Here is a 14,698-nt window from a genome sequence, read left to right as displayed (position 1 = left end):
CCCCTTCCCCTTCCCCTTCCCCTTCCCCTTCTTCTTCTTCTTCTTCTTCTTCTTCTTCTTCTTCTTCTTCTTCTTCTAGACAGATGGTGGTGTCGGTTGGCACACACCTTTGGTTCTAGCACTTGGGAGGCAGAGGCAGGCAGATCTTTGAGTTTGAGGCCAGTCTGGTCTACAGAGTAAGTTCCAGGAAAGCTGGGGCTACAAAGAGAAACCTTGTCTCAACAAACACACAAACAAATTAAAATAAAAAATTATGAGAGCAGACACACAAGTGTACACACGAGTGTAGGTACCCAAGGAGGCCAGAGACAGCTGTTTTATAGGTGTTTGTGAGCCATCTGATGTGGGTGCTGGGAACGCTGGTCCTCTGCAAAGTCAGTGCATGCTCTTAGCTGCTGTGTCATTTCTCCTGCTCCTCAACCAACTTTATAGAAGTATTTCCATCCACTTCCCCTCCATCCACTCATAGTCTACAGCTCTACACAAATTGTTGGCCTCCCATTCTTCCCCACATACATCCCTTGTTTTCCTACCCCCAGCTTTCACTTACAGTTCTGACCACAGAACATCCTGGCCCAATTTAAAATTATGTTCATCCTTCAAAATTCACTCAATGTCTGCCTTTTATGCTAACCCATCTCAAATCCTTCTGTGTAGGGGGCAATCTAATCTTGTCTGTCCATCTGGCTCTATGTATGTACACCATTGGGTCTTCACGGATCATCATGATTAATCCATCAATCTACCTACCAGTCATCATCCTCCACAAGAGACTTTACTTTAGGTATTAGTAAAAGAGAAGTTATTATGATTAATAAATGGGACCTCCTGAAACTGAGAAGCTTCTGTAAAGCAAAGGACACGGTCAACAAAACAAAACACCAGCCTACAGAATGGGAAAAGGTCTTCACCATCCCCACATCAGACAGAGGGCTGATCTCCAAAATATACAAAGAACTCAAGAAATTGGTCATCAAAAGAACAAATAATCCAATAAAAAAAATGGAGTACAGATCTAAACAGAGAACTCTCAACAGAGGAATCTAAAATGGCTGAAAGACACTTAAGGAAATGTTCAACATCCTTACCCATCAGAGAAATGCAAATCAAAACAACTCTGAGATATCAAAACAAGGATTGAAGGCTGGAGATGTGGGCTTAGTTAGCAAAGTGCTTGTCACACAGGCCCGAGGACCTGAGTTCAATCCCCAGAACCCATGTGAAAAAGGCTGAGTACAGCAGTGCATGATTGTCATCACAGTAATGGAGAGGCAGAGGCAGGAGGATGCCTGAGACTTGCTAGATAGCCAGTCTAGCCAAAAAGGTAAACTCTGTGTTCAGTGGAGATCCTGCATCAAAAGATAAGGTGGAAGGGCCTAGAGGTGGTTCAGGATTAAAAGCACTTGCTGCTCTTCCAGAGGACCTGAATTCAGTTCCCAGCCTCCAAGTTAAGCAGCTCACAGTCACCTGTGACTCCAGCTCCAGAAGATCCGATACTCTAGCCTTTGTGGGTAATTGCACACACATGTACACTCAACATCATCCTCTGGCCTCCGTGTGTGTGTGTGTGTTCACATACACACACACACAAAGAGAGAGACATGAAAAAGTTGTGCTATATAAAACTTTTAAAAAGTGGGTCAGTGGCTGAAAAGGAGATGCATGTTTAGACACAAAATTAGTCAGCTGATTATTTTCTATGGCAATTAGAGACAGAATACATATATTTGTATGTGCCTATATGTATATTTTCTATGGCCCATATTCAAGAATCTGAATTTGTCTATGGACACACCTGCTTTTCTAACCCTAAAACTATTTTTTTTTCTATTCTAAGTACAATCGTGTGTTGGAAGAAATTTGGAAAGGAAATTCAAAGGAAAATAAAGGAAGAAAGTGAGTCATTCATAAACCCTCAGTCCAGAAATAACCAGTAAACATTTTGCTATGTTTCCTGCCAATAGTAAAACATGCGTATTTATTCTACATGATTTTTGAAGTCATTCAAGATGAAATGTTTATCTAGTTCTAAGTCCGCTCCCCACCCCCACCCCTTAATGCACAGTTAGCTTTCTGGTGCTTGTGACGGGTAGTCTTGGTGATTAACTTGATGTGTCAGAAGAGGAACCACAACTGAAAGTCGCCACCATCGAACTGGCCTGTGGGCATGCATGCCTGTGAGGCGTTTTCTGGGCTGTTGGTGGATGTGCTAGGGCCGGTCCACTGTGGTCTTGGGTTGGATAAGAAAGGTAGCGGAATAAGAGGCTGGATGTGAAAATGGAGCTAGCCAGTAAGCATTGTTCCTCTGTGGTTCCGCCTCACACTGCAGTCTTGAGTTCCTCCACCATGGCCGTAGGCTGTGAGCTGAAACAAAGTCTTTCCATCCCAGGATGCTTTTGGTAATAGTGTTTATTTATCACAGCAACAGAAGCAAGCTATTCTTTTAGATATTCTTCAAAAATATTTTAAAAAAATATCTACTCATAGCTGCAAAAACCTATATTTAACCATTTATTTACCCCTATAAATCTCAATGAACATCCTTGTATTTCTGAGCAGCAATTATTTCCTTAGACTGAACCTAGAAACATTTCAGTCTGTCTCTGTCTCTTTTTTGAACTTTTTGACACAAGGTTTCTGTGTGTAGCCCTGGCTGCCCTGGAACTCACTCTGTAGACCATGCTGGCCTGGAACTTGGAGATCCAGCTGCCTCTGCCTTCCTGGGTGCAGGTATTAAAGGCATGCACCATCATCACCCAGCACTTTTCAGCCTCTGCATACTCCCCAACTTGTTTTCTAGGGCTCCCATTTGAAAATACTTCCGGAGGAGACTTTAATTTCTGATTCTGCGAATCAGAAGCTTGGGAGACACCGCTCTGATGGGACAAGCAATAGTTACATGGCCGATGAGTCACCATCTCCCTCTGAAAGAGAGGAGAGAGGGAGCAGGGAAAGCAAAGTCCTCAAGCTGGGGAACCTTACTGCAGCAGGTACAGCTGCTGGAGGCAGAGGGGACGCATCTTAGGGTGACAACACCAGGAGCCCAGTCCTGGTGAGGGTGAGGGACCTGTTTGGTGCATTTTACCCCTAGGAGCCACATAAGGACCCACAGTGAATACTGTAAGAAAATCTGCAGAGGAAATGGGAACAGAATCATTCGGAAATAACAGAGGATTTGTTCTTTTCAATAGGTTCTCCTCTCAAGAGAAGTTATTAACCACAGCCCAAGCTTCTTATCCCAGCCTTGCTGACCCAAGGAAAGGAAAACACCCGCTGAAAGTCACACTGGCCATCTTGTCCCACCTCAGAAGTCAGGGATGGGAGAATTGAGAAGCCCTTTTGAAGTTCACGATCCAGGCACGGGCTCGGGAAAGCACTGAGACTCGATGATGGGACTACCAAGCCCCTAACACCCTGCCTCACCACAACTATTACAGTGTTCTTTGTGCCTGATCCATCATGTCTACACGTCATGAGTTTTGAGAGATTGGCCAAGATACTAGAATAAGACATGGCAGAGATACTAAACTTAGCTGATCAGGAATTTAAACCATTTGGGGATGGAGAGATGGTTCTGCAGTTAAGAGCACTGACTGTTCTTCCAGAGGACCCATGTTCAAGTCCCAGCACCCACATGGCAGCTCCCTGCTGTCTGTAACTCCAGTTCAAAGAGATTCCACACTCTCATTCAGACATACATGTAGGCAAAACCCCAGTGCACATAAAAGTTAAAAAAAAAAAATTAAACCTCTGAATTGTGCTAAGGTCTCTAAAGTGCACAGAGAGCAAGCAAAGACAGATTGTCAATAAAGCTGAGAGGTGGAAATCCAAGACAGGGCTGGAGTGTGGCTCAGCCATAAGTGCTAGCCTAGCACGTTCAGGGTCCTGGGTTCCATCCCCAGCACCACAAAGGAAACTAAAGATGTAAACATGGAATACCTGGGGACAATGTCTTACTAAAAAGGAGACAAAGTAACACTAATCAATCAAGAGTGCACAAAATCAAAAATTGGCAAAAGAAAACCTCAAGAAAGAGCCAAAAAGAAAGGCTGGCAAGATGGCTCAGTAGTAAAGCATTTGCCACGAGAGCCCAATGGACTTGAGTTCAATCCCCCAGCCCACGTAAAGGTGCAAGGAGAGAACTGACCCACAGAGCTGCTCTCCGACCTCCCACATGCATCATGACACAAATGTCCCCAGTACACACATGCACACACATGCACATGCATGCACATGCACACACACGCACGCACATACATACCACACGTGCACCACGTGCATCATGACACAAATGTCCCCAGTACACACATGCACACACACGCAAACGCATGCACATGCACGCACACGCATGCACACGCACGCACAAGCACTCACATACACACCACACGCGCACCACATGCATCATGACACAAATGTCCCCAGCATACACGTGCACACACACCACACACGTATATGCACGCTCACACACACGCACATACACAGGAGGGGAAGGAGAGAGAGAAAATAAATGTTCAAAAATAAGAATCAGTGGGCAGGGTGGCAGACACATTTAAACCCAGAACTTGGGAGTTAGAGGCAGGTGGATCTCTGTGAGTTCAAGGCCAGACTAGTTTAAGAGTCACTTTTCCTGGCAAGATCCAGGGCAGTCAGGACTACAAAGAGAGACCTTGCCTCAAAAAAAAAAAAAAATTAAAATAAGGGCCAAAAAGAAGTCAGGGCTAGAGAAACGACTCAGCAGTTAAGAACACTTACTGCTCCGGCAGAGGCCCCAAGTTAGATTCCTGGCTCACAACTGCCTGTGACTTCAGCGCCAAGGATATTCTGCCACTTCTGGTTTCTGTGGGCATCACACACACACACACACACACACACGCACACACACTTCAAAAAATAGGAAAAATAAAAATAAGAAAGAATCAAGAAAAAATCCCAGAGATTTCCAGCCCAGGCACAGAAACACAGTCTACCTTTGGTGTTCTCATCTGCACGTGTCACGGCTGTGTGAAAAAAATCTCTGAGCTTGAAGATGTGTCCCAGGAACCCTCCAAACTGAAAGCACTGAGCAGAAACAGACAAGCAAGAGGGTACTTCCAGCCTGTGTAGCAATTAGAGCAGATGTGGGTGGTGTCTGAGGAAGAAGAAAGGGACAGAAGACATTCAAGACAAAGAGGAGGGAGTGACTTCCTTAAATGGAGCTCCAAAGCTAATAGATGACAGGGCCAGGAAACAGAATCTTAGGCGGGGCTTAAAGAAAGCTTCAGAAAGTTAAAGACAAGGACGCCCCAACGAAAACAGTGCAGCGAAATCTTTAAAGCGCTCAGAGGGGCCCAAGGGGGCGGCTCAGGAGCTCAAGGCTCTTGCCACCAAGCCTGATGACCTGAGTTCCATCCCTGAGACCCACAGAATGGAAGAGAAGTGACTCCCGAAAGTGCTCCTCTGGCCTCCATGGCAACACCTCCCTGTTGAAATGAAAGGGTAAGGCCATCAGGATGGTTTAGTAGGTCAAGGTACTTGACTTTAGTAGGTCAAGCCTCAAAAGCTCAGCCACCAGAGCTCAATTGCTGCCACCCAGGTCAAGGCAAAGGAGGAAACCAACTCCCTGGAGCTGTCCTCTGACCTCTGCACATATACCACGGTACACACGCTTGTGTACATACATCGCGCATACATACACATACAATAATAATACCTAAACTTAAAAAAAAGAAATGAAGTTGGGCAGTGGTGGTGCACGCCTTTAATCCCAGCACTTAGGAGGCAGAGGCACACATATCTCTGTGAGTTCGAGGCCAGCCTGGTCTACAGAGCACTGGCTCCAAAGCCACACAGAGAAACTCTGTCTTGAAGTAGCTAGCAGTCGACAACACGTTAGTATAAATAAACTCCACACCAACACTGGAAGGGCATACTGAAAGATCACAGTGTGAGGAAAGCTTCAAGTGGCCGAGAATACGAAGTATGACGTCATACTCAGATTTACAGAAAGACAAATGAAAGAAGTTAGAAGCGTAGAAGAACGACCTATACAAGAAAACACACAGGCAAATTGCATTATCAAAAATGTGTGTGCTGAGAAAAAAAAAAGCCAACTATTTAGAGCTAACAACCACAACTTGTTGAAGGAATAGATACAACCAACCAGCTTCCCCCAGGATGAAAACACAGCCATAAAAACCGGAATGGCGAGCTCCCGTGTAAAGTAGGAGGCTATACTGGTGTGTGAAAAGTTTCCTCGTGGGGACTGCCGCCAAGATCAAATGACCACGGAAGACAATGTGTAAGAAGAGAAGGAAAGATTCCTGAAGCTGGTTTAAAAAGAACCCGGAAACAGCCTCCAAGGAGAGAGAATTAACAGACACAAGAAAGTGAAGCTCAAATGAAGAAACCAGACACCTTGACATGGGCTTAGATGAACGAACACTAAGGTGAAGTAAGAGGTTTTAAAAAGGGGAGGGGGAGCATTTTCTAGAGGCTTGAAGAAACTCAGACTCATGGCTTGAAACAGAAGGATCTAGAGAAAGCAGCCATCAATATTAACTGTTTAAGACAGTGGTCCTTTTCCCACAAACCACACCAGCTGACTATTATACAGGATGAGGGCTGGAGAGATGGTTCAGTGGATAAGAGTACTTGCTCCTTTTTGCAGAGGACTGGGGTTCAGTTTCCAGCACCCACATGGCGGTGGCTGACAACAGTCTGTCTATAACTCCAGTTACAGGGAACCTGGGGCCCTCTTTTAAACCCTGGGCATCAAGCACTCATGTGGTACGCATACATGTAAACAAAACACTCATACACTAAAAGTAACTAAATAAACCTAAAAAAAAAAGATTAAGATAGGTGGTGGTGGCTCACACCGTTAATCCCAGCACTTGGGAGGATCCCTGTGAGTTTGAGGCCACCCTGGTCTACAGAGTGAGGTTCAGGACAACCAGGGCCACACAGTAAAACCCTGTCTTGAAGAAACAAACAAAAGACGTGTGAAGAAGAATACTCTCTAATTATGTGAATGACAGCTAATCTGAGATGTGTCATTTGTTAGATAAACAGAAAAGGAAGTTATATCAGGAGAGAAATAACATTAACAACCTGCAGAAATGCCTTTAAGAACACAGTGACTATGTTGGAAGTGTAGTTCAGTTGGTAGAGGGCTTGTCTAGCACACACAAAACCCCAGGTTCCATACTCAGCACCCCATTAAAGTAGATGTGGGGTAATCACCTGCAGTCCTACAAGAAGTAGAGGAGAGAGGTCAGAGGTTCAAGGTCATCACTAGCTACACAGTGAATTCTACACTAGCTTGGGATACATGAGACCCTGTCTTTAAGAAAAGGAAAAAAGGACACAGTGGAGAAGCTAGACAGAATATGAACACTGAAAGCAAGAAAACAGAACATGTTCTCAGCTTTGCTGCAACACCATGAACAAGATAAATCTTGTGATGAAACACTCCACAGCAGCCAAGAGTCAAGACGCTGATTACCAGTCAATTACTACAAACACAAGGAAGCAGGTTACTGGGCAATCGACCATCCTGGGTGTTCTACACAGTGTCAGCAGAAAGCAAGCCCAAATCAGCTGATGGGGCTGTGCAGAAACACCTTCTTGTTGCCGAATCTCATACAAGCTAACGAAAGGCAGCTCATCTCCTGAAGAATATACTGAAACCTTCTGGATGCCATATTTTTTTTGTGAAATTTGGAGAAATTTATCTTCGGAGAAAAACAGCTCAAATAATACGAGTTTAACAAAGAGTTCACATAAAGAAAGGGGTGGAGTCAAGAGAAGCTCACTGATAGAGTAATTGGCTAGCATACGCAAGGCCCTGAGCTCAGTCTCCAGAACTGGGAAAAAGAAAAAGAAAAGAAGAGAAGAGAAAAGAAAAGGAAGGGAAGAGAAAAGAGGAAGAGGAAAAAGAGAAAGAAAAAGATACTGTCTCAGACTTCAGAGAAACAAAACCAATTTGTTCCAGTAGACTTGACTTCAAACATTGTTACAAGTTACTTAGAAAAAAGAAAATAAGACCGGGCTGAAGGCTCACATCTGAGAGCAAGCAGAGGGCCTGAGGATGTAACTCAGAGGTGCAGTCAGTACTTGCTTAGCTTATATGAGGTTCTGGGTTTGATCCCCAGCATGATGGGAAGAAAAATAAATATATAAACAAATTAAATAATTCCAAAGAATAGAGGTAAAATGATCTTTCATTTTTATTATCTTTCTCAGTTTAGAAATGAAAATTTGTGTGCTTTCTGTGAAAAATATGACTGTGAGTTTAAGACCAGCACTCACTTACTTGGTGAGTTCCAGGACAGACAAGGGCTAGGTAGAGAGACCCTGTCTCAAAAACGAACAAACAAACAAAAAGCCAACAAATAAACAACCCCATAAAGCGGTTGTATTGATTTAAATGTAAAATTGTTCATAATCTTAGGGATTTAAAACTTGGTCTCCAGTTGGTGGTGATGTTTCGGGAAATTAGGAGGTGTGGCCTTGTTGGAGGAAGTTTGTCCCTAGGGGTGGGCTTTGAGGGTTCAAAGACTCATGCGTTCCCAGTTCATTCTCCTTGCTGTCTGTTGACTTGTCAAGATGCAAGCTCTTGGCTTCCAGCTCTAGCCCCGGCGCTTGCCTACTGTAACTATGAGGTGAGGGACTCTTATCCCCCTGGAACCGGAAGCCCAAGCAAGCCCCTCCTCCTGTAAGTGGCCTCGGCCTTGGCACTGCAGCAGAAAAGGATCTAATACAGTTGTTCATGCCTGTCCATCAGCACTCGGGGGTAGACGCAAAAGCTCATCCTCGTCTGTAAAGGCCAGATGGGCTACATAAGACCCCGTACAAAAAAAAAAAAACACACACTAAAACCCCACGAAGATAGGAAAAGAGAAAAAGACAAAAATGTGAACGAGGAGCAGGGCAAAAAATAAAAACCCGAAATAAATGCAATAGATATCAATCTACCTATATAAAAAAACTCACAAGGGCTGGAGAGATGGCGCAGTGGCTCTTCAAAGGATGTGGGTTCAGTTCCCGGCATCCACGTTAGGCTGCTCACAGTTGTGTGTGACTCTAGTTCTAGGGGATCTGACAGGCTCTTCTGGCCCCTACAGGCATTATACTCACAGGATGTATACACACTGTATATTACACACACTCAGGTGCACACATACTCACACATTATGTGAATAAGTTGTTTAAAAACCACTTTTAATGTCAACAGTCTAAACGCACCGATTAGAAGACAGAGACGGGGGTTCTGGAGATGGCTTTTCTGTAAAGATGAGGACTTGAGTTTAATTCCCAGAACCCATTTTAAAAAGCCGGATGCAGTGGCACACTTACCGTCCAGCATTGGAGAGGAAAAAAAAGAGACATATCCTTGGGTTCCTGGCCATCCACCCTGATCAACTTGGTGAGTCATAGACCTGTGTGAGACCTTATCTCAAAAGCCAGGAGGCATAGGTTTGGGGCATGTGAAGCACAAACGTATAGAAATTTGAGGGAAAGTAGATGCCATACTCTTACTAGATGGAGATTCGAGAGCCTGTCTCTCAGAAATGGGCATGTTCAGCAGGCAGTTGAAAACAAGTAAGGGTGTGGTTAAATCCAGCAGCAGCAGCAGCTGGATATAACTGACATCTCCAGATGACTTCATCCCAACAATAGAGTTACACAGTCTGCTCAGGCTCACTTGGAGCATTCACCAAGATGGGTCACATTCGGAGCCACAAAGCATTTCTTAATAACTCTTTGAAAATAGAAATCATGGGCTGGCCATCATGGCACATGCCTGCCTTTAGTCCCAGCTCTCAGAAGGCAGAGGCAGGTGGATCTCTGTGAGTTCGAGGCCAGCCTGGTCTACATAGTGAGTTCTAGGACATCTGGGGCTATATAGAGAGACCCTGTCTCAAAAAGAAAATAGAAAATCATGTGACATCAAGTGTGATATCACTAGACCAAAGTGAAAGTAGACCCAAAAGCAATTACATAAATGTAACCGGAAAATCCAAAAATTGTGGAGATTAAACAGCACGCTTTTAGGTAATACATGTGACTAAAGAAATTCAGAGAGAAATCTGAAGTATTTTGAACTAAATGTAAAGGAAGACACAGTTTATCACAATTTGTGGGATGCAGCAAAATCAGTGTTCAGAGGGAAATTTAAGCGTACTAAATGTGGATACTAGAAAAGAAGAAACATTTAGAACTAGTAATCTATGCTTCTAAATTGGGAAAGTAGAAAAAGAACAAGTGATACATGGCAACAGACTTCTTCAAGTCTGTGGGAAGCTGAGAAGGGAAGACAGGAAGATCAAGCTATTCTTGGGCTACACAGCAAGACCCTGTCTGAAAACACGTGTGTGCGCGCGCGCAGATGCACACACACTCCCATGCATATGTGTGCACTCGGGCACACCACACACACACACACACACACACACACACACACATATACACAGTAAAACAAAACATTCAGGAACCCAGAAAGATTAGGGGTTCAAGGCCAGCCTTAGCTACATAATGATACTGAAGACTGTCTAGGCTGTTTGAGACTTTTTCTGAACAACAACAAAGCAAGCAAGCAAACAACCAACTTCCAAATTAAACAGAAAAAGAAGAGCAATTAAATGAACGTAAGCTGAAAATGAATAATGAAAAGGTACAAAGTAGCAATCAACAAGGCAGAACTGTGTGAGTGCTGTAGCACACGTGTGTGGCCCGAGGACTCCCTTGGGTGTGGATTTTCACCCTCTACCTGCTCAAAGCAAGAGCCCTGTTGTTTGGTACTACATGGGGCTAGCAAATCCGTGAACTTCCAGGTTCTCTTGTCTCTATCTCTCATCTCACCATCGAAGCACTAGAAACAGATTCTACCATGACTGGGTTTCTGTGGAGTCTAGGGATTTGAACGCAGGTCCTCATGCTTGTCCAGTAAGCTCTTATTTCTCCTACCCAGTTTTCCCCTCTCCCTGGTGCTAGCCAGGGCCTTACATACACTAGCAAAAAGCATGATCACCGAGCTAGATTCACAGCCTCCGCTTTGCTTTTGAGACAGGGTGTGTCTTTTTACCGCAGAGCGACCTTGGTTATTTGCTACTGTGTCCAGCTGGTGGAAAGCAGAATCAACACAGGAAGATAGGGCCATTACTATGAGGATGTCAGTCCTGCTCAGTTTGATCTACAGATTCACAACAATCCCTATCAAAATAAATTATTGGCTATCTGCAAAATGACTCTGTAGTGTGTATGCAGAGGCAAACACCCTAATCCAGAACAGCTAATAATAATACAGTGTTTGAAGAAAACAAGTATGAGACTGATAGGACCCAAATTCAGGAGTCACTATAGAGATCAAGACAATATGCTATTGTCAAAAGAAAAGATCAGTGGGAGAGTATAGAGCCCACAAACTGTGTCTGCAAAGAGGACGATAACTAGTGTGTGTGTATGTTGGGGAGGGCGACAATAACACAAAAAACATCGGAGTGAATATGGCCATAATATACAATATACACATATAGTAATCTCACAGTGAAGCTCATTATTTTGCACAATTAGTATATGCTGATGAAAATGTCTAGAAGTAAATAAATCGCTAATCATGGTGGTCCATGCTTGTACTCCCAGCACTTAGGAGTATGCAGAAGGACTGTCAAAAGCTTAAGGCCAGCCTGGGCTCTGTAGAAAGGAAAAGGTGGTGGTGGGGGAAGTTTCTAAAGGGAAGGGGAAAGAAAGAAAGAAAATAAAGAAAAGGAAAAGAAGGGAAAAAGGAAAGGAATAACCCAGTAAACCCAGGCACTGGACTGCTAATCAGATCTGAAAAGAAATATGCTGGAGTTGGGAGATGGTGCAGCTGGTAAAGTGCTTGCCTTGCAGGCACAAAGCCCTGAGTTCAAGCCCCAGGATTCAACTAAGAAAGAAAAAAAAAAAAGCTGAACGTGGTGATAAGTGCTTAGAATCCCAGCCCCGAGGAGATGGAGACAGGCAGGTCCCAGAGGCTCACGGGCCAGCCAGCCTAGCCCACTTGGTGAATCCCAGGCCAGTAAGAGTCCCTGTTTCAACAAAAGGTAAACAGAATCTGAGGAATGACATCATAGGTTATCCTCTGACCGCTATGTGTGCTCCTTTACGTGTGCACACATAACCACATACTATGTGGACTTCCCCAGTTACATACACAACAGAGAAATAAGCAGTAAAGGCATGGAGAAATCAGATGACTAAGTGAGAGAAGCCAATTTGAAAAGTCTAGTTTGTGTAATCTCAACTATATGACAGTTTAGATAGGGCGAAACTGGCAAAGACAGCATTGGGATTGTCGGGGCATGAGAAGGATGAACAGGTGGAAGGCGAGGGAAATAACTGCAGTACTCGAGTGGGGGAAACAGGTCGCTGTGTCTGCGCTGATGCGCACTGTCAGCGGTACACTTTGACGGTGGAAGGTGGGGTCTAGTGGGGGGACGATGATAATGCTGGCGTCTACGCAGCTTAGAGGGCGGGGGGTTCTATGGGAGCTCCCTATGTCTTCTTTTCAAGTGTGCTACGAACCTAACCCTGCTTTAAGTGCGTCAAGAAGGTAGAAGGGTTGAGGATGCAGTGGCAGTGTGTGCTGAGTGAGGGAGGCCCTGGGTGCCCAAATGCCGTCAAGTCTTAGAGAAGAACAGGAAACTGACCACCTCTCCAGCTCAGGTTAAGTATACACTAGTTAATCGTGTCTAATCTGAAGATCATGTTTTGGTCTAAAAAATTCCTGATCTTAAAAGTCCTTTTCTAGGAGCTGGAGGTGGTGATGGCACAAGCCTTTAATCCCAGTACTCGAGAGGCAGGTGGATCTCTGTGAATTCAAGGCTAGCCTGGTCTACAGGCTCCAAAGCTACACAGAGAATCCCTGTCTCAAAAAACAAAAACAACAACAACAACAAAAAAGTCCTCTTCTGGACTGGAAGGATGGCTCAGTGGTTAAGACTACTTGCTATTCTTGTAGAGGACCTGGGTTCATTTCCCATCCGTTCCTAGCAATCATGTGGTGGTTCACGACTGGCAGTAATTCCAGTTCTGGGAAATTCAAGACCCTCTTCTGATGTCCACAGGTACTGGGCATGTGCGTGGTACATACATGTAGGCAAAATACTCAAAAACATAAGAATAAATCTAAACAGAATTTTAAAAAGTCCTTTACTGTTCTTTAATTGTCTGACTCTTGGAAAGTTCTCATGCAGCTTACAGTTGATGCCGTGCTGCTTGATTGACACTCTGCTCTGCTAGACCCTTCCATTCTCTTTAGTGCCTTCTAAGCCTGTGGCATGAGGGTGAAGGGTAGGACACCTGACTGCCCTTCCTAAGAGACAGTCGCCTATACCGCTGCTGTCCGAATGAGACACTGTTTGCCTTGCACTTGAGAAACTTGGGTCTCATAAACATTTATGTTTTTCCTACCTGCCTCTCTCTCTAACCTCCCAAGTTCATATTTCTTTGTCTCCAGAAAACAGATGGGTAACTGGCGTGTAGCAGCCACTGTCCCGAGCCTTTGGGGAGAGCAGGGCACAGAATATGAAATCGTTTTTTGATAACACAGATCTAATAAAATCTTCGACAAGAGGAAGCAGAAGCCAAGAGGAATTGAAATCATGCACTTTTCATATGTCTAAAGAAAGACATGAGGAACCAGCCCAGAGAAACTTTGTGAAATAGAACTAACGAGCAAAGGCCAGTGGAGCATTCAGGGAAATGGACGAGGAAGAGAGACGGGGTGGGGGTGGCTATCGAGTGACCAAATGCCCAGGTCCCCTTCTCCTGGCTCCCCGGTTCCCTTGCTCCCAACAGAACTTACTTGAAGGTGGATGGTTCCTCGCTCTGACTCCATCTTGCTGCTCTCTGGCTACTTTCCACCCGGAGTGCCTGTAGTTTGCGTGGGCTCTGGGCTCTTCAGCCTGGCAGTCTGCGCCTGCAGCTTTTCTGAGGTGGGAGACAGTGCTGCGGCAAGACAGACCTGCTATTCATCGGCCTTGGCTCCTGGGGGAGGCGCACATGTCTGCAAGTGTCTGCCCTGTATGTGGCGCATTGATAGGTGGCCTTCTGAGTCCCCCTACAGTCCTAGCCAGGCCATCTGAGGTTACCTCGTCTGCTTTGAGGCAGTAGATTTACTACTTGAGAAAGTAAATCTGCATATTTGCCCAGGAAATCGGAGAATTGCTCTAAGGGAACCTTCCCACTTCCCACTAGTGGTTCAGAGGAGAGTGGTCCATCACAAGGGTGGGGTAGCCTTCAGCAGAATCTCAAGACATAAGTTTTGGGAACTCTTCCTTTCGCATCTGTGTCTGCTGTTTGTGCCCTCCATTCCTAAGAGAGGGGGAGAGGAGGGAGTAGCTTACCCAGGAAGACACAAAGCTACAAGATAAGTGACACATCTTCACTGACAGATCGATACAGTAACTTCTGTCCTGATGTGAGAGGGGACAGAGGTTGGGGGGGGGGAGCTGTGCCTTCAGATCCCTCCTATGAAGCCAGTTGCTTTCCCCCCACTTCTAAAAGAGAGCAACAGCAGCCAGACTTTTTTTTGGAAACTGATTATTTTTCCTGTTTACCTTAGAATTTAAAACACTTCTGTCTTGTTCCTAGACCTGTTTTAGACCCAAGTGGTGGGAGTGTCTCTGAATGTGCCAGAAGTGCTGTCAGGGAGAATTTCCATTAAGGGTAACGGGGG

At 44.9% G+C, this 14,698-nt stretch overlaps 1 protein-coding gene across 2 annotated transcripts in view; it reads right to left on the bottom strand.

Moving 5' to 3' along the window:
- The window catches only part of Ninj2 (ninjurin 2), a 106,784-nt gene extending 92,803 nt beyond the window's left edge, over window positions 1–13,981 (bottom strand). Inside the window, exon 1 of one of the 2 annotated variants that reach the window (XM_026788046.1) lies at window positions 13,826–13,981. In XM_026788046.1, coding sequence (XP_026643847.1) covers window positions 13,826–13,858 — 33 coding nt within the window. In that variant the 5' untranslated portion in view covers window positions 13,859–13,981. The remainder of the gene's footprint in view (window positions 1–13,825) is intronic. The other variant, XM_026788045.1, reaches the window with a different exon arrangement.
- Between the last annotated feature and the right edge of the window lie 717 nt (window positions 13,982–14,698).

The sequence above is a fragment of the Microtus ochrogaster genome, unplaced genomic scaffold (genome assembly GCF_000317375.1).
Source record: "Microtus ochrogaster isolate Prairie Vole_2 unplaced genomic scaffold, MicOch1.0 UNK1, whole genome shotgun sequence".
NCBI lineage: Eukaryota > Metazoa > Chordata > Mammalia > Rodentia > Cricetidae > Microtus > Microtus ochrogaster.
The sequence above is the reverse complement of the archived record's forward strand: the minus strand, read 5'-3'. Positions and strand labels throughout refer to the sequence as shown.